This window comes from Amblyomma americanum, chromosome 3 (assembly GCF_052857255.1).
Source record: "Amblyomma americanum isolate KBUSLIRL-KWMA chromosome 3, ASM5285725v1, whole genome shotgun sequence".
In the NCBI taxonomy this organism is placed as follows: domain Eukaryota; kingdom Metazoa; phylum Arthropoda; class Arachnida; order Ixodida; family Ixodidae; genus Amblyomma; species Amblyomma americanum.
In genome coordinates, this window is record NC_135499.1 from 60,665,131 (window position 1) to 60,689,482 (window position 24,352).

General features: G+C 49.7%; 1 protein-coding gene across 1 annotated transcript in view; it reads right to left on the reverse strand.

Moving 5' to 3' along the window:
• The window catches only part of Lamp1 (lysosome-associated membrane glycoprotein 1), a 45,341-nt gene that overhangs the window by 8,609 nt on the left and 12,380 nt on the right, over window positions 1–24,352 (reverse strand). Inside the window, exons 2-4 of the mRNA XM_077657421.1 lie at window positions 12,291–12,595; window positions 7,857–8,073; window positions 135–314 (exon numbers count right to left, since the gene is read on the reverse strand). Coding sequence (XP_077513547.1) covers window positions 135–314; window positions 7,857–8,073; window positions 12,291–12,595 — 702 coding nt within the window. The remainder of the gene's footprint in view (window positions 1–134; window positions 315–7,856; window positions 8,074–12,290; window positions 12,596–24,352) is intronic.

Below are 24,352 nucleotides of genomic sequence, written 5' to 3' on the forward strand. Positions count from 1 at the left end.
AAGCTGGCATACTGTTCGCCAGCTGGCCTCAATGGCGACAGAGAGGGCGCAAATAACAGACACACATTTTCACGGAGCAGTCATCACAGTTGGGACCACAGACAAGAGGTAACGAGAAGGGAGGCTGCACTGACCAGCACCAAACTGGCCCGGCTTGTCCGTGCCATTGATGAAGGCCTGCAGCTGGACATTCATCACGTCCAGGGTAACATTAGCCCCTAGATAGACAGGTTGGTCCACGCCACAGTGGTATGACCGGTCATCAGGCACGCTGTACAGCATGAAAGTGTCGTTCCGCACGGTCACCACCTCGTCTGAAAGGAATTGGCGGGAATAGGAGTGAGTGGGCATGCGATCACACACAGGACAGAAAGTGTACCATCCTGCAGTTGCTGCATGGCCGGACAGGAAAGTCCAATATGGGTAAGAAAAATGCGGCACATAATAGCCATGACTATTTCTACCTCTTTGTGCAACATCAAGTAGTGCTGTGATGCTCTTCAGCCATAAAAACACTACTCCTAAAACACTACGGATGGTTTGTATAAGCGCGTGTAAGGGCCGGAATTTTTTTTCCACATTTGAGGGCCAATTTTAGGGGTGCGGCCCATACACGCAAGGTGCGAAAAAAAATTTTCTGAAGTAAACACCAATCAGAAAATGAGTGTCATTTATTCTATGTTCAATTGTCACTTGCGGAGTCTTCCGACTGAGGTGGTGCTGTGCTCTGGTGCACGCCCATTCCACAAGAAGTCTCACAGCATGACCGCTGCCAACACGTAGCCGTTGTTCCGCACTTCCATCACGTAGCAGAGCAGCTCTTCCAGTTCGGGAAACTTGCACGGCTTGCATCGGAAAGAGTGCTTTTTGCAGCTTGTGTGCAACCTTCTGGTTGCACCATCGTCTGACTCACTTCTCGGCCATGTTGAATTTCCTGTCTGCTGCACGCTTGCCGTGTTTGAGAGCAAACTTCCAGCCGTGTAGATATAAGGTGCTTGCCCCTCGTGCTAAAACTGCAACACTCGGCGGCAGCACACGAAAGTCACAGCTATGGTGAACTAACATGCTACCACAACTCCCGTGCCCATTGAGAAAGCCGTGCATTTATCAGCCACAAAAAAACCTGCAGCTGGTGACACTGATATGGATAGTGGGAGCTCGCAGCGGAGAGAAAAGTTTACGATGGGCCGCGACCTTGGGCGCCATCCGTGGGCAGCACCTGGAAGCTCCTGTGTGTGCGCGGCTTCCACAAACACACACAGCATTGCTCGCAGCCAGAGCTGATCGCGGAGACCACGCCGTGTGCATTTCAAAGAATATTCCCGCGTGGTCTAGGAAAGTTTGGGCACACCTTTATCACTGATTTCTTAAAATATATTTCCTTGAGGAAAACAGGGTGCAGCCCTTGCAAGAGTTTATAGGATACACAGTATTCATTGGTTTCATGCAAAGAATGCTTCTCCAGTTTCTACTGGGTAAAGGCTTCTTACATTCTCTCTCACAACGCAGAACCACCTATCTGCATTTAGTTTTTACTGCCAGAGCATTAGAGGGCCCATGGCAAGAAATCGTGGTGTGGTAGTGATTCATGGAAAGGAGAAAAGCGAAAGAATGAAAAGAGTGAAGATGTAAAGTGGGAGGGACAGCAAGGGCATGCGCTCTCTGGAAGCAGCCAATGAAAGGGTGCACGTCTGAGAACCAAAGAGCATAGAAAGAGAAGATTACGAAAGGGAGGAGGAATAGAAGGTGCGTGCTGGCTTAGAGCATGTGTCAGATGGGAAGAGAAAGAACCAAAGAGTGTCTTAAGAAATCTGAGAGGGAGACATAGCGGAGAGTCAGCGCTCATGGAAATGAATCATGCTCTCGCATTAGCCTCATTACCAAAGATCACAACGCAATTTCTGAAACAGTCACAATCACCAGCATGCCAATTGTGGTCCATGTGGCACTTTAATTCCACGCTTTGTGCTACACACACCAATCCCACCTTCAGATGAGACCTTTATGCAACACAACCACCCATGTGGTTTTTGTACTGGCAAGGCTGAATAAACCCTTCAACACCCAGGCCTGAGCTTTACTCATCATGGGACATTATACCAATGCAGTTGACTACAGAGACAGCGAAAAATTCGAAAAATCTGAAAGTCCAAAATATCTAATTTTAACGAAAAGCGTCACTAACTTGTTGCCAATATGCCGAGGTCAGCAGAGTGTAACCTCTTTACAAGACACTCACAAGACCCGAGAAAAATGTCTCCTGCAACCAAAAGTTCTAAAAACACTTAAGAGTCTGACCAGATCAGTTTATTGCACATCAGCATATAAGCGTGTTTGAACACATTAACAGGAAATTGTTCACAATAGCTTAAAGAAGTCCTTTATAGTAGTAATGTATTGGGTACCCCGCTGTTACGTTGTAGCTGTGAAAACGTTCCCGCATGATACGTCGCAACCTGGCACCCCGAACCTGGCCGGGCAACGCGCGCCAACCGCCATTTTGACGAGTCTTGGCCAGGCTTGGCTACGGAATTGGCTACAAGACCATGGCCTCCGAGATCACCCCCTTGCACGCACATGGGTAATCTCGGAGGCCATAAAAAGCTGCACGCGAGTTGGAGAGATTGCCACTAGATGGCCACTGCCTCGTCAGCCGAAGCGAGTAAAACCCGCGGGCCCGCAGCAATCCAGTCTTTCTTGTTTGTGCGGTTCAACCCATCCGAGTCGTCCGTGTCCTTCCGTCAACAGCTATGCTACCTACGCCTCGTCAGGCCTCGCTAATCCAGTCTTGTTTGTGCGGTTCAACCCATCCAAGTCGTCCGTGTCCTCCCGTCAACACCTACGCTGACTATGCCTCGTCGGGCCTCGCTAGCACCGCGAGCGATTTGTCGTCCTTTGATGGCGTCGCGCAAGCGCAAGGCGCTTTCCCTCGAGGAAAAGCTGGATGTTCTCAACGCGGTCGACAGGCAGCCAGAGCGGAAAAGAGTCCACATCGCCAAGGATCTTGGTCTGCCACCCTCGTCGCTTAACAGCATCATCTCGAAGCGTGCCGAGATACAAGGGAATGCCGCGCTCTTCGGCCCGAAAGCTAAGCAGGCTCGTGGCGTCAAGTATGGAAACCTCGACAAGTCGCTTCTTACTTGGTTTAAACAAGCTCGCGCTGCCGGTGTTAACTTCGATGGCAGCATTTTGCGTGAGAAGGCGATGGAAATAGCCGACCGACTGGGCATCAGTGACTTTGCAACGTCAAATGGCTGGATCAACCGTTTCCGGAAGAGGCACAGCATTGCGTATAAGACGGTATCCGGGGAAGCAGCAAGTGTAAACAGTCGATGATTGGAAGGCCACACTATCTGCCATAATTGAGGGGTATGAGCGTTGTGACATTTACAATGCCGACGAAACGGGTTTTTTCTTTCGGGTGCAGCCATCCAAGTCATTAAGCCTGAAGGGCGAAGCATGCCACGGAGGCAAATGCAGCAAAGAACGATTGACGGTGCTCCTTTGCTGCAACATGGATGGCTCGGACAAGCTGAAGCCATGGGTAATCGGAAAATACGGAAACCCACAGTGCTTAAAGAACATTCACCTGCTGTCATGTCACTACAGAAGCAACAGTCGTGCATGGATGACGGGTTCTTTGTTCGAAGAATTTCTTCGTTACTTCGACAACAAGATGGGCTCCCAGTGCAGGAGTGTTGTCCTTTTTCTGGACAATTGTGCTGCCCACCCGAGAGACCCGTCGTTTCTTCGGAACGTTAAGCTTGTTTTTTTCCTGCAAACACTACAAGCCACTTGCAGCCGTTGGATGCCGGCGTCATAAAGAACTTAAAGCACTCGTACAGGAAGTCCATCGTAAAGCGCTGTCTGGCGCGTATTGATCACGGACAGCAGCCTACGATCGTTTCAATACTGGATGCTATGCACTACGTCGCTTCAGCGTGGACTGCAGTGAGCGCGCCAACTGCACAGCACTGCTTCGCGTTGTGTTGCTTTCACATGGACGGCGGAGAGGAAACTGCCACGGAAGCTGAAGAGACGGAAGCAGCCTCTCATGATCAAGAGCTGTGTGAAGCTTTGAATGCGCTGGGTGCCACGGGAGTCAAGTATGACGACTACGTCGCCGTGGATGCTCCTGTCGTGACGTCCGAGTGTCAGAGTATCGCCGAGATCGTTGCAGACTCGGTCGCGAGTGAAGCCTCAGACTGTGATGACGAGGAGCATGAGCCGCATGATTCCGGGGAGTTGGCGGACCCGAGCTTTGGAGAAGCCGTCGCGGCTCTGGACCTCCTCCGCAGGTACGTCGCACCTCAAAGCGACGCTGAGAGCAATGCGGCTTTCCAGGCCATCGAGAAACGAGTGGTGTTTTCCAACGAGCGGAAAAAACGGCAATCGACGATTCTCGATTTTTTTTAAGGCCTAAGCTCACTTGATGTCGAAATAAATTGTTTCAAGGCAAAGCTGCACTGTTTTCATTAATTTTCGGACCTTTCCTCACTGTTGCGTTTTCCCGGCTGTTACGTTTTTTTTTCGCGGTCTGGTGAAAAACGTATGAACGGGGTTCCACTGTACTTGTGCGAGGATTGCATGGTCTGTAAGCTCTTCAGAGCACACGAGGTCCACATCTGCAGATATGAACTCAAGATTCTGGTACCTCTGCAGTCCCTTGGATGGCCGCCCAAGCTTCACCTTCAAGGAAGTTTTCCACATGATCCACATATAGGGCCTCTCTTCCGAGATATCACCACATTTCAAGGGATCATGCAATGAATTAAAAGTCGCTTGTAAATGTTTCAATGCTTAGAAATGATGCTAAGGAGCATTTACACCAAGTAAGAGCCTTCGAAACTAAGCCGGCAATTTATTACGATTTTTAAAAAACTCAAAATTCGCGGGCTGATTGGGGTTCTCGTGGCGGATTTTGCAACTAAAATTGTGAAAATATACGTCACTAGTCGTCTGCTCGTGCCGCCGCGCGAGCCCCTCGGGCAAGCGTGAGCCAGGTCATTGCCTTCACGCATATGGTGTCAATTAACCTCTGCTGCCTCCTTCTGTTGGGAGTTGTGGAGCCACCCGCCGTGTGTTTCGTCCGCAACAAGAGACGACAAGCAAAAGAATCCGACGCGCGCCGCTATCCAGAAAGGCAAAGAGAGACTGCGGAGATGCTGCCGATGCTGCTGCTGGGGTGCTGGGTGCAACAACCGGAAATTACAAACCAAACATCAGCGGATGAAGTGTTCATAGGCGGGGCCCAGTCCCAGACCAGTTTCCTTTATTTTTTTTTTGGTGCCCCGCGTGTAGGAGTTGAGGGGGAGAGGAGGAGCCCAAGTTTTAATCTTCTATATCTTGGTTGCTATTGATGCTAGCCTAAATATTCTTGCACCGAGGTGATGAGTGATCGAATGCCAATCTTTCTCGTCTGCCTTATGTAACCTCAATTTATTGCATAGTCCCTTTAAAGCCTGCTTTTATGAAATATTTTTTTTCGCAACTTCACTTCTCAGGCCACTCCAGACTGCTGAAATCACCTGAACAGCAAACTTCACGTCAATTACTGTTGTACAGTATTGCTGCATGTCGAACAACAGACAATCTACCACCCTAGTTCTGTACTGCAACTTGAAAAAGTGCACAATCCCTTGGTATATTGGTTGAAGGTGGGATGTGGCATTTGGAGGGAAAAAAACTCGTGGCGTTGAGCAATGCGACGTTGGTGTGGCTTTCATTTCGTGATCAAATTCTAGCACCCAGGAGTTGAAAATACTGGATGTCGGCCTTCCATTCTGGTTTCCTCCGTACGTGATGGGAATGTGATGCCAGTGGCTTAAACAACTGGGTTGTTTAGACTTCTCAATCACGAAGAGAAGCTCCTCCCCAGTACCTGACAAAATGCAACAATAAAGGATGCTGATGCGCTCCTTCGACTGGTTCTCGCGTCGCTACTACAGCCGAACCCTGCTACAACGAACGCTACTTCAACAATATATTTCAATTCCCTGTCAGCTCGCCATAGAAAGTAATGCAACACATTTCTCACCACAAAGAACCACTTTTGGGGCGTGTTTCCACTTCAACGAAATTTTTGCAATGCGAAGCTGGGTAAAAATCTATCTTACAATAAAACAAGCATATCGCTGCCCATCTGTGTACTTCCATATGTCCACGCTGCTTTGTTTCATTAGACTTTCGCTGGAAGCGATTGATCCACTCATTCAAACGCACATGGAGACCGCCATTGCTTGGTGGTGATGACAATCGGGCTAGCTGCCTTGCGACAAGGCCCAGGTGCAACATGAAGTTTTCTTCCAAGCCAAAGCCGCAACCAATCCGTTGCCAAAGGACGCAGCAGCCTGGCAACAGCAGCAGCGTGTTTGCCCTAGTTTTTTTCATTCTTGCTTGTGCGCTGCAATCGACACGAGCATGGCGACTGTGTCGGAAGCGGAAGTTCCTTTCTTCCGAGGAGCTGAGTGATGAAGCCATAATTGAGAGCGTTCGCCACAGCGACGCATCATCAGGTGATGACAGTGACGCAGAGAATCTAGCACCACCATCTGCACTAAATGCGAAGGAAGCATTTGATCTGCTGCGCAGATTTATTGGTGCTCACGATGACGACGTCGCGATGCAACTGCTCACCGAGTGCGAAAGTCGCCACTCGTGGCAAAAAATGAGACGCAGAAGAAGCTGAGTGACTTCTTTGGAAAAAAAATGATGTTTTGGGACTATGTTTTCCAACCTGACAGTATTTTTGGCCTGTTTTCGCTGCAACAAAATTTTTCGCGCGCCCTATCAGTGTCGTCGTAGAGAGGTTCAACTACACTTTTATTTGGGACGAAAGACTGCATAGATGAGTTCAGCGAACTGCGACTACTGTTCAAGCCTGTGTGGCGGAGGACATCCAAGAACAATACGAATTCGAAACACTCGAGCACAATTTGCCTGCTCGTGGAGACCCCAAGCGCTGCCATTCAAGAGCCTCCCTTTTAGCTTTAATTTCGTTTTGTTTGATCAAGTTTTCAATCTGCCTTGCAGTTTGAATGCACAAGGTATCACTGCACACATTATATGGTGGCTTGGGTATTGGCGGCAAGTGCGAACGAGGTCCAAAAAAAATCTGAGCAGTCAGTTGTGGTGCGCCCAAAATTTCAGGAGCTCAAAAATTGGCTCCATGGGCTGTGTCACGGTGACGCGAAGTCTCAATAATCAAGCATGTCGGAAAAATCAGGGGTCCGATTTTTTGGTCAACTGTACAATCAATGACTACATCACGCTCCTCCAGCCCAATGCTGCTTTGGTTTCACTGCAAAAGATTGGGGCAGGCTCATGCACAGGTCTCTACAGTTTCCCAAATATTTTGTTACAGTGTGTCTGGTCCCCTAAAACAACTGACCATAAAATAAAATACTGCATATTACAGAAGGCACTGAGGGACAGCTGTAAACAAACTGTTTGAAGTTTCTGTTAATACCAATCAGGAACCAATAGAACAACATACAATGGAGCCCACTTACGAAAACCATGACAGCCAAACGTCGTTCCTTCATTACGCATAGTCCACTTACTACGAACATCCAGGTGTAAGACCAGACTATCATATCAGACTGTCTCAAAACAGAGTTTGGTAGTGGGCTTTCCATGATATTTGCAGGGGTCACCATCTGCCTGGTGAAGTGGTGTTATGTACCCATGATTAAGCTTGGTGGTCTTTGCTAAATCTCTACACAATTTCATGCATGCATTTCTACTCTCCTGATCTAACAGAAATAACAGTGCTTTCTAGAGCTTTCTTTTCCTCATTACTAGGATCTCTCAATACTGATAGCCAGCAGCGGTGAGCACTGAACACTCCAACTCACAAGGCTTGGAAGCATTGGGGAAGTTGACTGGGTCAACCGTGAATGCGACGGTGACATCGTGTAGGTAGACTGTGCCATTCTTCGCAAAGCTCAGCATCAGGCTGTCGTTGCGGTTAAACTTGAGGGCCAGGGTCTGCTCTCCACCCAGGGAACTGCAGCTGCTGTGGACATGGTCCACCACTGTCTCGTTGTCCAGGGGCAGAAGGGCTTCTTTCACCTGAGGACAGGCACAGTAAAGCACACCCCCCATTCATGGCCGCCCTTCAAACAATTGGCTGCAGAATGAGGTGCTGACCAATAATATGTTAACCAAGGGACTAAAAGAGGGGCAATATACCACAAAAATACACTGCAAAGGTTGTAGAAGTAGAGACCATAATTTGCAATCTTGCATGCCAATGGTCATCTGGCTTGATGGTTATGCTGTAATTTGAGTTCTTAAATCACCTCTTACGTGAACGAAATGTACCGACTGCACGTGAGCTATGAGGAATGCCATAATGGAGGGCTTCAGATTAGTTTCAACCACCTAAAGCTCCTCAACATGCATCGATATCACAGCACACTGATGTCTCCACATCATCTTCATGCGGCTGGGTTTCAATCCCACGTCTTCGAGGGCGGCAGCTGAATGCCAAGACCACCGAGGCGCCACAGCAAGTATCCAAGTCATTTTTGTAACAAACTCCTTGCTTGATTAAAGGGGCTGTTGAGTTAACTTCTGAACAGCCAGGCTGTGAATGAAACAGGATTAAAATATAGAATCAGAAATTGCCCTCTAGGAAAGTAAGCTTGGGAGGGGGGTGAACAGAAGCAATGAATAAAATCAATTTATACAAAATCAATTTATACATGTGAATACAAGCAGGACTCCCAGAAGGACATGCAGCACAGCAACATGGGAATGAGGAATGAGTGAAACTGCTTGCTTTGATTATATGTTGCGAGGACTAACAGATTGAGCACATGCCAGAAGTCTACTCTCCATCTGACTGCATATAGGATTGAGCAGTTTGACTTTCTTCAAGATCTCACTTTCCAAACTATGAGGTTGGCCAATAATATGTGAACCCTAGCCTGGGCAAGGTGCAGACCTGGCTACAAAAAGGAGAAGACTATGACAACTACGCTACTGAGAAAGCCCTGTGGCTGCCTCTGCACTTTCACAGCAACATCGCCACCGAACACCACCTTCACAGCACAGCACAGAGCACCACATTCTCGCTGCCTGCTAGCTAAGCACCATCTGTTCACCATCAACACCTGCTTAGAGCAGTTAGTGAAATAGGTTTATCAACTGCAGGCATGACACAGACAAAACTGCGCATGGTTGTTATGAACACTATCATGTTCAGTCTACCACAACGATATATAGCAGCAGTTCGATCGCTACCATCAACACTGACCACGTGATGCCACGGCCTCTCGCACAACCCAGCATGACAACCAAATGAAAACTTGAAAACCTAATTCTTAAAGGTAAACTTACTTGCGTTCTTATCTGTCGGCTATCTGATTAAACTTCCGTCACTTTCTTTTTAAATGACAACAAGCACACCTCCTTGTGCAAAATTACTGGTAAATGATGTTAATTACTGGCAAAGTAATTGTTTATGCTGGCAAAAATGCTGAGACAGATGCTGAGAGACTTTGCCACAAATAATTACCACATTACGTTATCAAAGTCAATGATTTCATGTTGCAATTATTATTCACAGAAAAAAAAAGTGCCAAATTTCTGAAAAATAAAAATGGAAAAGTTCAATCCTTAGTGATAAGCCATGGCAATTGCATCAACTGAATAAAGACTTCACAGCGAGAGAGAACTGGTGCCACCATAACTGGTCACAAGACCTTTCCGCCATCGACGACATTCAGGCCTTCTGGTTTCGACAGCTGCCAGCATGCCCTGGCTGTGGATACAAAGCTGGCAGATGGCACAAAAACATTCAGCGAATGCACACAGAGGTTATGCTAGTGCTGAAAATTCTTCATTCAACCACTTGCTTTATTCGTCTCCTGACTGCCTGCATCAGCTCAAATCTAAACACATTGACCAAGAGATAGCACAAGCAGCCCATTGAGGAGTTATCTCAGCACTGTGTGCAACTAGAAGAATAAGAATGGGGTGGAGTGCATTTACCGGGTTCTTTCAGATCATGAATGGCATTTTACAAGCATCCCTCAAGAGTAAGGATGAAACTGCTGTATCTTACCGGTACTCCCTTACGGAGCAGATAAGACGAAGGCTAACGAAAAGGGTTCAGGTAAGTTAAAAACAATGCAACGAGCCATGGAAATTATAGATGCAACGTTAAAAGACCGGAAGCGGGCAGAGTGGGTGAGGGAACAAATGCGGGATAATGACATCCTAGTCGAAATCAAAAGGAAGAAATGGGCTTGGACATGGCATGTAATGTGAAGGCAAGATAACCGCTGGTCCTTAAGGGTCACTGAGTGGATTCCTAGAGAAGGCAAGCGTAGCAGGGGGCGGCAGAAAGTTAGGTGGGCAGATGAGATTAAGAAGTTTGCGGGGATAGGGTGGCCGCAGCTGGCAAAGGACAGGGTTAATTGTAGGAACATGGGAGAGGCTTTTGCCCTGCAGTGGGCCTAGTCAGGCTGCTGCTGATAATGATGTGTTGCTATCACATTTGACAAGGCGGCATTTTCTTGCGCAAAGACGTTGCAACTACATCCCCTTGATGTTTGTGTAAACAAACCCTTCCAGGACGCAGTCAAGCAGTGCTATGCAGAGTGGATGTACTCAGGTGAGCCTGCAGTGATGCCAATCGGGCGGCTGAAGCGGGCTTCGCCAGCCACGCTGTGCAAATGGATCGTGGACGTGAGGGCGGCCATCCCAGAAGATCTTGCGAGTTGTTCTTTTAAGAAGTGCGGCATTTCGAACACCCTTGATGACACGGAAGATGAGTACATTTGGGATGATTTGTCGGACAAAGAAATGCCCACAGAAAACGCTGCTGAAGATTAAAGTGATTGAAGTGAAGTGCGGGATGTGATTTGAATAAATGTCTTCTCCGAGCTTTCGTCACTCTTATACGCGGGTATAGCTTTTTCTCTATTTCGCGTCTCTAAAACCTCACCTCGTATTATATTCGGGCTTTTACGGTAGGTGCGCAGTTTGGTTTCACTTCGGTACCAGTGTTCAGATGCAGTGTTCACGGAAAGCAGCTGTTTGGATAGCGATAATGGGGTAATGTCCATATATGTAGGTCACCTACATTCATGGATCCCTGGGAGTCTTCCTACCAGTTCTGGCATAGTGGTGCAGTGGTTAAACGATGCACCACTGCCCTTCTATGGCAGGTACTGTCTTCGGTGGGACTCTGGTTGCTTGGGTTGTGATTCACATTTCCCTTCCCGAGCAGCCTCTCAAGATTAATTGAGCTGCCACCTGACACTGTGGGCAGGCTGCTCACCTGCCCACCGAGTTATGCTACAAAACCACCCTCAGACAAACACACGATGGCAAAATGCAGGGAACGGCCATTATAAGTGCTGGCGCACTAAAGCACTAAGGGAACATGCATGCTTGACTGTTCAATGGAACCCCCTTGTGTGAGGTCACAACAATGCGAAATTAATGTGCCATTTCCCAGGAGGAATGCAGCTACCAAACCGGAAACAAGCTTGATCATCAATGAGATCACTAACTTTAGAACTAACATGCGATGAAAGCAAAGCTGTGATCTCAAAAATGCCATTTCTGTCAGAATAGTAATGAGCTATGGAGTGGTGCCCGCATATGGTTTGGATGTGTGGCACTAAATTTTTCAATCAAACTTGCGATGGCACTGAAGTCAGATCAGGTCTTCGATCGAGGCCATGCACAAGTTGGCACAGCACTGGAAGGCCGGACACTACATGCTCTAGCCACTGTCCCACCACAGTGAAACTACTCATGACGCAAAAATCCACACCACCCTCTGCCTGCTCCCACTACGCCTGTTCACGAAAGGAAGGCTAGTAGCCTGCATTCTCATCACACCATACTACAGGGGAGGGCAAGCAGACATCAACGTGCTGGAGTGCAGGCCTGATCCCACTAAGGAGGTGCAGTGCGCCACATATAGGTTAACATCCCAAAGCTGCACATGGCCAAAGTGAGCAACAGTGCCAGGGGGCATCTGAATTAATTTCGGCCACCTGGGATTCTATAACGTGCACTGGCATTGCATAGCACATGGGCGTTCTTTTCCACTGTTTCCTTTAAATGTGGCCACTGCAGCTGGTACCTTATTGCACAGTCTTGAGCTCAGCAGCTAAACTCCAAAGCTGCCAAGCCAAATCATGACTGGTCCTACTAAAGGGGAAGGCTCCTTCCTACTGCAATGGCTAGGAAGGCACAAACCCTGATTTAATGTCCCCAAGCAGGGTAACTGCAAGCATCAATGGCAGGAAGGAGGGGTCTCTCACCTGGTTGTCCGTAGTCAAGTAGTTAACCTTGAGCTGCAGGGCTGCCTTTACCAGAATGCAGGTGTGGTTGGCCGGATCGGTCACATTGTAGCTGTTCACTGAGGCCTCCTTCTTGGGCGCTGGTGGTGGTGATGGCGGCACCGTGGTGCTCGAATGAGGGGTGGTCGTAGTAGGAGACTCGTGTGTGGTGCTTGGGCTCTCTGTGGTCTTGGGACTGGTCACAGGTTCATGGGTGGTCGACTGGATAGTCGTGGTTTCTGTGTGTGGCGGGGTCTTCTGCGATTCTGCTTGTGTCGCACTTTGCGCTGCACAAGAGAAGAAATGGAAAAGCTCTTGAGGTAACAGCGAAGGATAGACAAATGGACTTAAAAACAATCAAAACTAATGAACCCTTTGATCAACCGCTGACACTATGGTTACAAAGCAAAGCATGTAAATAATGGTACGGGTTTTGGCCACTTGGTGCAGTGCTACATGCGATAATGTGGTAAACATTGTGGAACGCATACTGGGAAGTAGTCAAGTCTTAACCATTGCCTCTTCACATCAATGTATCTAAACAGGATGCAGAACTTCAGTTACGAAGCATGTACCATTGACAGCCCTCTCGAGCACTGCAAAGGTATACTTTGATGGCTGCGACAGTATGCAAACTGTGTTGACGTGGGCGCATGAGCCTCACACTGATAAGCAAAGTTTGAGATACCACGCACCTATACTAACACTAAGGAACAAAACTTGAGAAAATAAAATGCCACGGCAACATGCAGAACACTCAGCATTACCGCTGGGGCCTTCACAACTCAGATAATAGAACAAAATTATAACTCAGCTTGGCAACACCACACTTACTGGTTTGCATGTTCACAGTGCTGTTGGCATTAAAACTAGTCACTACCTCAGTGTCACGACCGCAATTGCAGGCAAACTATTACCTGGTTCTAATGACAGAGGCTGCTTTGACTGAAAACAGGTTTTGCAAGCAAGAAAACACAAAATGAAACACCAGTAGGGCCATCGGAGAAGATGTGTGAACTGAGGAGATTTTTTTTTTAAATGCCAAACCTAGTCCACACCACCAGCCATTTACTGGTGATCAATGAGCACTTTTCATTATTAATAACGCAAGTCTGAACCGAACCCAAGAAAAAAACATTTGAATTTTTGAACTGAAACGTTTAGAGCAGTAAGTGTTGAAAAAAAAAAAGAACAAAGTTGCAAAAAGCCAAACAAGCGATTTCCACTAAGAGCAAGAATTGGATGCACTGGTCGCCAGTGCCGCTTTAAAATGTTCAGAGGCAGAATGAGTTGTAGTGCTCTTTCAGCCTGTGCAGGCATTTTGAAACTGGATGCACATCCTGTTAAACATCGAACAGAGCATGCCTGCAATCAGAACAGCCTCCCTATTAAGAACCATTAGGAATGGAACTCAAGACCAAACTTCTTTGTCACATCTTAATTATGTAGCAAGTTTATAGATTAGCTGCATCATGGGATATTTCATAACTCTGTACCAGTGTACCAGTGCTAGGATTTGATGTTTTTGTTTCTGTGCCATGTTTTGATGATGCACTCCCATTAATAAACTGCGTGTGAGGCGGATAGAATGAATAAATGAGAAATATACAAATAATTTGAGGATTTGGATTATGGTGGTGTGCAGGAAAAAGGGGCAACCAAGCTGCAGTCGAGCCCCGCCTGCACGCGGAAATCTGCAAGGCAGGCTGCAGTGCAGAGCACGGGAGTGCACTAAAGGCAGCCACAACTGCTATGCCAATTGAACACCTACTGCAGCCGTTCTGTCGCTGGTAACGGCAAGATTCTATGTCACCAGCTGCACTGAGTGGCAGAGCAGTCAAAAAGGTATGGTGCCTTCCTGCAGAGGATTAGTTGCAGGGCCTTGCAACAATGGAAGCTTGGATGGGAAACTGGCAACTCAAGAGCCGAGAAGCCTGTGAAACACCAAGGGGCCAGAGCTGTGCCTGTCAAAAGCTGGCACGACAATCGCGCCATGTCTTGGGTCTGACTGAGCTGCACAAGACGTTCAACCCGCGCAAGGCCAGATGAACAAGCACCTCGCAACACGACCTGTCGGTCAAGGACCTGTCACACTAGGCCAACAGCCTGCCGATTCAGTCTGCCAAAACCATGTCGTGATGTCTGGTTCTATGTCACACTGCACCGACTAAAACAGTCGGCCAAGTGTCGGCGTTGGCGCCAGGTCTCCCACAAGACGACAGTTGACCGATGGTCCGCAAACGCCAATGTCACTAGCGAGACAACGTGAGAGACCTCCCGCCAACTTGGTCCTTTCTCGTTCTCACTCGTCATTTCTTGCTATGCGAAATCCATGGGGCGGGACGCGTCATTTTTAAATCAAATAAATCACACTATAGTAAAACAAACTCCTTAACAATCATGATTATGAACCTAGACTGAGTGCAGTCCAGTACTGAGCGGCACTCATTGCTGGGTCAGAAACGCATGGGTCGAAAAATAAATCCAGGCGCTCGCGGGTAAGCAAAACGGGAGAAATTATTTAAGGCTAAAATAATTTTTTAAAAAATTCGACAACGTGGATTCGAACTAGGAACCTCCGGAATGAGAAGCTACTTCTATACCCACGACGCCATGGAGAACAGAGCGATTCGCCGGCTTCAGAAGTGATGATAAGAAGCAGTCCTGCGGTATGACACTCTTGACAGAAGTAGAGCAGACGACCAATGTGGGAAAACTTGGCCGGCGCATTGCACCGGTCACTGCTTGCCGCCCCACTGCAAGCAGGGACCCACAGACCAGCAAGCATTGTTGCGCCACTCAACTTAAACACTCGAGCTCAAAGCATGGGCTTTGCCACCGCGCAGCAGTGACCGACTGCTTGGCTTGGTGTTGAAGTTCATGCCAGAAAAGACAAAAATAGCCATATGATCAGAAAGACCTCCAGCTATACTCATCAGCGACAAAGAATGCTTGCGTTAGTAGCGAGCTTTAACGACCCTCAACGAACTAAATGTGATGACATCTCCCTCCTCCTCCTCCTATGCCGGCCCTCCTTCTCTCGGCTCCTCCCGGGCACCGACAGTGGCGACACCTTGGCCGGGGGATGCTGGCAAACGCTCCCAACGCTCGCCCTTTAGCGCAGTAGACCGTGCGTGCGTTTTCTGCTTTGGCTGCGGTCGAAATGGATCATGGCATAGGAGATTAAAAAACTGGGTGCTCAAATAACTGCCGCGAGCAACGTCTCACTCCTTTATCGAATTTTTTTGTACTGCAATCGCTTTGCTTGTGGTGCCCACGGCGGAAGTGGCGCGCCCGAGCTCGTTTGCGCGCAGCAGTGAACATCCTCGGAGTGGTTTTTCAACCGGCGTCTTCTGCCCAATCTTGTTCAAAATTTTACTCCGCCAAGAGGAAGTGGACTGACATACGACTAGATTTGCGGCAGGCTTTATTTGAACAGATGGCGGTGTAATGTTCCCATAATCTATTCTCTCAAAGGAGCGCTTGGTCATGCTGTCTGCTGTGCGTAGAAGCCTACTCATCTTAATTTTTCTCTTCCTAGTGGAGAAAAGCTTAGTGGTTATTTCGGAGTTACTATACCTCGAACACATCGCAAGCTAACGTTAAATGGATCCGACTGATGGTAGTCCCTTATTTTTTTATTTGTAAATAGGCGAATACGGTTCCTTAGTTGCAAACTAACACGGTTGAGAGCACAATTTTGGTGTTCGTTAATTGTTTGGGTTGAGTAGCAGCAATCAAAACAGGCTGTTAACCACTGCTTCGCACGCAGCTACAGCTCTGCATGACTCACTAGAATGTGGTTTGTTTAGGTGACTGTCGTCTTCGGTCAGCATATGCAGTAATGGCTGAGAAGAGAACATTCTTCCCTGGTGTAATTTCCATGCATAACGCGCAGCAGCCTGGACTGCCGCAGTTAATCGCTTTCGGTCGAAGCAGTGTGAAAAAATTCAAGCGGTGAAATTCCAAAACCTGGATTTACTCAGCCCTGTTTGAAGCAAAACGTTCATTTAGGAAGTTGTTTGACGCGAAACCCCGGGATTGTGGTGGCTGCGTTTCGATGGACGCGGAACGCTAAGGCACCTGTGTGCTGTGCAATGTCAGCACGTTAAGGATCCCCAGGTGGTCGAAATTATTCCCCAGCCCTCCACTACGGCACTCTTTCATCCTTTCTTTTCCTAGTCCCACATTTATCCCTTCCCTTGAGGACAAGTCCGCCAGTATATGAGACACATACTGCACCATTTGCTTTCCCCAAAATACCAATTTTCCAATTTTCAAGGAGAAAATGCATGCATCTATGTTTAACGGAGGTCTTCGCTTGAATTCTCAAGTATTATCAGCGCAGATATGGAGTATTCAAGTGATAGCTTTTGGTATGAACCCTACCAGAACAAATAAAGTTAGCAATGTGCGTAACATGAAAGCAAGACCAGCACCGCAAGCAGCATGAACAGCATCGCTCAAAAAGTGAGATGCCGTCTTTAGTATCGAGTTCATGAGGGAAGGAGTCAAACTGCAACAAAAATAAGTCCAGCGATGCGTGGTGCAAATGACGGAGCTCGAACAGCATGAAGCGCAAGATTTGAGTGGAGCCCGCGAACGAGTCCGACTAGAACCAAACCAATACGCCACGTAATGCCCGCGACATCAAACCTGCACCTGCAGAGCTTAGCAGAGCCAGCAGCATGAACGGCGGTGCTAAGACAATGAGAAGCACGGATTTCGTAGCCCGCGAGCGAACGAATGCATCTAAAACCATGCCGAACGACATTAAGACTGCAGTCGCTCGCACTTCACAAAAATCCTCCGAAAAAAAAAAAAACTTGACAACTTAAGAGCGGCTACTCACATCGTAAAGACGCGTATCCAGCACATATCAATGTTTTCCTGGCCGATCTTACGAAGCCAAACCTTTCGGCGAGCCGCATTGCTTTTTCCGGATGGCATAACGAAAAACCTTTTTCCCACTGCCTCCTCGTTGTTGCACCCGTAAGCGCAACAGAAGCTCAGCGTCGCGTAAACGTCGTCAAAGCTAGCGAAACGCTTCCCGCCAAAACTCGCACAAACGAAGCGCGATTTCAACCCCCGACAATGGCGCCGGCGTCTGCTGCGGAGCCAAAAAGCGCGCTAAAACGTGGCCACAGCGCCTCGGCCAATGGGAGGCTCGGTTATCCGGCGGAGCGCTAGAAGTGGAGGGAAGCCGGAAAGTTCAAAGCTTTGCGTTACTTTTGCTTCACTGAGGGGTTTTAGCGAGCTTTCAGCAACGGCGCCACCCGCGGTCGCGCCAGGCGGCGATCTGCGCCGCTGCCTGGCTGCCCTGGTCGTCGCATCGAAGGCGCAGCGGACGCCGCTTAAAAAGGTCCATTCTTAATATCGCCCTGCTGTTAACAGCATAATTTCACCGTAAACTAAAACTACGGTCAATTTCCGCGACACCTTCGGCTGCGGAGCTAGCGAACCGCTGCGGGTGCTAGGCGAGCCGGACCGCAAAGGCGGTCCAGCGGCAGCTGGCGAGGCGATTCTGGTGAGAAATTTCTGGTGATTCTGGTGGAGGCGATTCTGGTGAGAAACGACAGCAGGCCTGTGCGCAACAAACAGCGGCGCTTTCGGCAACTACGCTGCCTGCGGGAGCGCCAGGGCGACGAACTGCGCTGCTTCCCGGCTGCCCTGGTCGTACCTAAGCCTAGCTGGTTTCGCATCGATGCCGGAGCTCTTCAGGGCGCTTAGGAACTTCTCTAGTCACCCCTTTACTGCCAAACCCGTCCCATAATAAAATAATGTTATGCTTGAATTACGCCTTCAGCAGCGGGTCTAGTAGACGCCAGCCGCACCAAGCAGCAAGCGGCTATAGGATGAAATTTGCTTGTATCGCAGTTATCACTTCAACCAGCGCATTGGCATTGGCCAACGATTCTCAGAAACGACAACTTTCTGGACATTCATCTATCCCAGAGCTTGTTATGAACGCAAAAAAAAAAACAATACACACTAGAGCGGAATCGTGTTCATGTATGGTGAATATTTTAGCTCGGCGACCGACCTCGCTACCACACTGTCGGCAGACTGGTTTTGTCGGCGTCGCGGGCCTCAAAGTAGTTCACACTACGAAGACATTTGGTCGTCGGACGCGTTGTCGGCCTAGTGTGACAGCTTGGTCTGCCACAGACACGATCTGCCCACCCGGCCGGTCGGCCGATCATCGGTGTCGTTGTCGGGTCTGCGTCGTGTCGGGCTAGTGTGACAGGCCCTTTAGTGGTACAATCTCAAGATGACTGGCGCCAACGAAGGCTGCTGCACGCCACGGACGCGCGTGGGAACGAAGCCATCGGAGAAGTCTGGTGGTAGGACGCCAGGCACGCAGCAACAGATCGCGTAGCGCGGGTACAAAGTTCGTTGTGGAACTGCGACGCGCCCGCAGGAGAGGAAGGCGCACTTCGCGGGCCACCGCTATGACTGCGGAGAAGCGCCCCACGTGGTCTGCGCTGTCGCGCACACAAGACACCAGGCTGGCTGCCCGAGTTGTGGTGGCTGCTACTGACGTCATCGGGCTACGTTAGCTGCCGCTACTGCACGCCCAGCATCCGTGTTGAGCGGGCTGAAAGAGGGCGAGGAGAGGGCTCGACGGCAGATTTCCCCGCCGCATCCAGGCTTAAGGGAAAACGGTGTACGCGGCCCACAGTTCACAGCAGGAAGTTCGTTACATCGTGCATCAGTTGGTTTCAATAATAAACTATAGATTCCTGTATCGATTATGTTCCCATCCAAGTATGGCAACTGCCACCTGACCCGAGCCTATGTGCGCTCCCGTCGAACAAATTTCCGAGGGCCTCTGTGCTACCATCATGCCCCGGCCTCTCCAAGCGGCCACCTCGGGGCCTCCGAGACAAGGTGGGCACAGGACACTCAAGCAGGGGCCGGGAGCAAGCCAGCAATGTGTCGCGAATTTTACAGTTTAGCGCAAGCGAAGTGCTCTACAGAGGAGATGCAGTCGAGCCCGGATATTTCGAATTACGTTGGCTATACCGAACATCAATTACCCACTTGACAACTAAATTGTGTAAAAGCATGGGAGAGTCGCGTATATCGAACTGCAATTCCGCCGGTCATTCGATGTATCGTACGGCGCGCAGCGCCCCTGCAAGCGGTGTTTCCCTTGACGACGCTCTTCGAACACTTCGTTCGCGGCGGAGACGGGTCGGCTAAGCTTAATGAGCCTATTCCATTTATAGCGGTGCAGTAAGACGACAGGACAGCTTACTGAAAAGCAGTGGCAGTTCCAAAGCATTGTCCATTGCGGCTTCAATGCGAAGCAAGTTACGCAGCAGCGCCTAGCGAGCTCGCTCCGAGAAGGGAGTCACTAGCGCGGGTGCAATGTATTGTCGCTTGCGAGGCTACAGATAAGCGCATCTATCCATTGGATATGTCGTGATGACGTCACAAGGTCAGGCGCCCTAGGCGGCCCAGTTGCCATCTAGGTTGCTGCTCGGGATTTTTCTGGGGATTTTTTGCTCACTGCCAACGAACGACGACCGCTTTTCTGCGACACGGGGCACTTAACGCTGTCACGTCACCATAAGGCCGACGGCCGCACTGCGGCTCAAAACTCGTTTTTCCATGCTGGATCAACAACCAGACTGCGTTATTTTGAAGGGAGGTTGAGTCGGACACGGGTCGGCCGGTTCGTACAGGGACGACAGCCGAAAGCGCATGTCTGCAGCCTGCCCTCGGCCAACCGCGGCTCGGTAGGCAGGAAGGAGATTATCACGCAGCCAGCTTATCTGCGCGATACAGCGGATCATGTTTGCCATCCTGTTGGCAAAAAGCTTCCGACCGACACGCCAAAGGTCGACCAGCTGCCCCAAAGCAGGTAAAGCGAGGACGCTAACGCTAGATTAACGGGCAAATCGCCTGTGGCGATGCGGTCTACTGGACGCTGGTTTTGCGCACTCGGAAGCAGGCATTACCTAGCTGCGCCTCTAGACTATTTAGGGAAACTACGGAGCCTAAAGACCAACTGGGGCTACCGAAAAAAAAAAAAGAAGTTCTGCTGCGAGACCGACTTGGAAAGAGCTGGCCGAAGAATTTAAAGCAGACAGCTGGGCTAGTTGGTGATCTTTAGATTCAATGCACATGGTAACTGCGCTAGAGACACGGACAAAGATAGATGGATAGCGTTCGTGGTGTCCCATCTTTGTCCGTGTCTAGCGCAGTTACCATGTGCATTGAATCTAGAGGCCGAAGAATGTCAAGGGGAACTGTAGATATGAGAACCAGAATATTTTCCGGGGACTACTGCAGCAATGCGCCGCTGTGTAGGGCGAGAGCGACCGGGACGAGTCCTGCACTGGCCAACGCGAAACGTTTATATCCACCATCGGGAAACGAGGAGTGCAGTTCGATTCTGTAGTCTTCCCGCGCAGGCAGAAGAAAAAAAAAGGCCGCTGAGGAAAGGAACCCGTGCCGATGCAGAATCCGGCCATGCTTCGCAAACGCGGTACACTCTGCAGTACAAATTCGTTCCGTGAATGCTCCGAAAGAATAGTCCCTGCAAACTGTCAAAGCAGTGATAACGCTCCCGATATCGCGAAAAGGGCCAGCAGCAGAGCACTCGAGTCAATGGAAACCGCTCGCCCACAGGAGATTGCCCAGCAGGGGGGACGAACGGACAGCAGCAATTACTATCAGCGGCCGGCGAGGTTCGGAGGAGCGCCAAGGGGGCGGCTCGGGGTTATTCCGAGCTCCGATCACGTTTCGCCAGAGGGCGACGCAGATACGGGACAGGTCCCGCAGTGGACGCCTGCCGGCAGGCCGCCACGGCGCTCGGGGGAGCCCCGCCGCGGTTCCGTGGTCCGCTGACAAACAGCCACGGGCAGATGATACGCGGGGCTTTGTTTTACAGCCGCCGACAGGATTAACGCGAAGGGCGCCTCCTCCGGGGATGGTGTGCGGAGCCACGTCCGGCCGTAGTAAGCACGCGCAGCGCCTGTCGGCGTGGAAGTGACGCGAGGGCGCTGCTTCCCAAAGCAGGAACTAACAAAGGAAACTCCACGCTGGGTACGGTATGTGGAGGGGGGGGGGGGGGGCGGTTCAACGTCCCAAAGCTGCACACGTGGAGTCAGAGACGCCGCTGCAGAGGTCTCGGGAATTAATTTCGCGACCACTTGCATGGGGTCCTTTATCGTGCCCCGACATCACGCAGCCCACGGATGTTTTTCAATTTCGCCTCCATCGAAATGCGGCCGGGGTCTACTCCGCTTTCTCCACTCGGCCTTTTTTCTGAACAGTGGACGGTGCAATCATTTTGTTCTATTGGTACAATACAACGACTCTGCCAGTGATTCCATGCCATCTTTGAAGTGTTCCGCCCTTCGCCACTGGCAAAACCACTTCGCACAGGCACCGCCCTTCAAATAAAGAAGGAAGGTTGGCGACTCGAATATCGGAACACTGCATCAGCGAAACTGACGGAGAGCTTGAGGTGCACAGCGGAGAATCGCTGCTCTGTCTGCTGCTTCACCGCAGGAAGCGAAGCAACAGACTGGGGGGCGCGAATGGGTGGCCAGCGCGCGCGCACGCCGGCTGTTTTGCAATTTTTGAACAGAGCTTTTGATTTAGATGAGCGCTTTTCCTCATAGCATTGCCAGCGGCGTAGCGCATCTGCTAACTAGTAGGCTGGTTAACTAATATCGAATAGTTTAACTATCGGTCTCCCCATTTACCGAGAGGCGTGTCGCCCACCGTAACCATTTTTAGAATTTCGAAAACGGTTACCCCTGGCGCTGTGGTGCAACGAATTTTGGCGAACTCGACGAGCTGCGGGAACTGGAGAAGATGCCTTTACCTGCAAGCTTCTCGAAAGCACAGGCGCGATGTAGGCAAAATCTGGCCACAGCGCCGAGTGTAACTGTTTCCGAAATTCTATAAACTGATGAATTACAGTGGGCTACAGCACCTCTCAGTAAATAAGGAGACTAACAGTAATGGTTAGAAGGTTAACTAATCAATATTATCTTACCAGCCTACGAGTTAGATAACCTTAGCTCTATTCTGATGCGCTACACCGCTGACACAGCTGTGGTGAAAAAAATGCGCTCTGTTAACTCGAAAAGCCATTTTTCAAAATCGCAGAACGACCTACGTGGGACACCCTGCGTGGCCTATTCGCATACAGTCATGCGATTTGAAGGTGTACCGACGTGTTCACCTCTTTGAATGCGTAGGTCTAGAAAATACTTGGGAAACGTGTGTGGAATCGTCCGCCAACGGTCGGCCACACACTAAAAAAAAGCTGGTAAAAAATCAGTAACTGCAAGGAAAATGTTAGTAACTGTAGCAGTTACTACTTCTTGTGAACCGTTACTAACTTTTCACTGCCCGTTACTACCTAGGCACACCCTTAAAAAAGGGAGTTGGCAAAAGGGCAGTAAAAAGGTAGTAAGTGCAGCAGTTACTAACTCGGACTGCGTTTTACTGACTATTTAGTGCCCTCTAAGTAGCCCTTGCTACCTTCTTACCAAGTCTGGTCGCTAATTACTACCTAGTTAGCAGCCGTTCCTTTAGCCCTAAAATGAACTCAAAGAATATGACTGACACAGACTGTCGTGCTAATAAGTTCGTTTTGGAATTAAACATTTCTGCAGGAGCGCGCGGTTAGCTAGACTAAGTTACTTCTACGATCTCAACTTCATAATTAACGCTGGTAATTAAGCTCAACGGGCAAGATCCACTAGCCCGTAACTGAGAGTCGGATTTACGGAGTATACAAGGCAGAAACATTACCTGTGCAAGCGCAGTGCGCGTGTTTGACTTTCTAGTTTGCGCTTTCTTGCATTCTGAACCTCTGTGTGCGCCCGGTGAAGTTATTGCCATCACCTCGCATAGTTTGTACATGTAGTGCGCAATAAGCCTAAACCTAAGCGCGTGATTTACGGCCGATACGCTCCGACTGGTTTTGGGATTTCGTCAAATTGGCTATGTAGCTACTTGTTTTCTAGTATGCACAAATCAAGAAACATATGCGAAAGTTTCTATTTGTTTTTCTACCAAATACTACTAGTTTCCCTGTTACTAACAGGGTAGTAACACATGTGACAACGAGTTACTACCCCAAAGTTAGTAAGTACCTTTTTTCTAAGAATGCAGGTGAGCCGCCTCACGGCGTTCCAGCGACTCGACGCCCGCGATCGCCTCGAGTGCCGGCACGCTGGGTGGCACAATGTTGCAAAATAGATTCCGCTGGGAAGCGGAGAGCATGCAACAGTGCAGAGGTCGAAGAAGCAATACGAATGAGAACACTATGCAGCAATCAATCAAAAACTACGAGAAGCGGGCGGTCTTTTTGAAACCAGTTTGTACAGACGCAAGGCGTGCTATGCATCTGCCAGGCGTAACCGAATTCCACGTTGCGATCAGCCTTACACTAATGTTACACATACCACACTGCAAGTAGGAAAATATGCACCTAGAAGAAAAAAAATGTCCACACTTCTAAATGGGCGGCTGTTCGGGAACGGCCACTTCCTATAGCGGCATAGCGTCGTCGCTAGCTCGCTCGGTAATGAACACCCGCTGCTTCGCTATCACGACGCTAACTACGCGCACTGCAGGGCGAAGGCATTTCCCACCGACACTGCTCGCTTATCTGCGGCCGAAGCGGGAAACCGGGGGCGCCCAAAGTCTCACTCTTCCCCCCCGCACAAACATAGGAGGCCGATAGCCGCGTCTCAAGACGGGCCTCTCCTATCTTGGGCGGGGCCGTATAGTACTAGTGACGGCCCGTTAAGAAGCGTCGACCTTCGGCGCCCGGAGGAGGGGGCGACCAGCCGCAGTGTTTACCGCGGCGAGTACCGCTGCACCGGGAAACCAGCAGGACTGGCGGGACAGCATTCGGAAGTCGCTCTGCTCGCGCGACTGGTCGAGACCGATGGGAGAAGTTCGCCCCCTGTCAGACTGCACACGACCGATAGGTATCGCGAGCCCAGACCAGCAACGGCGGGATTGAACACAGACGCCATGCTGCTGCGTGATCACACGCTCCGTTC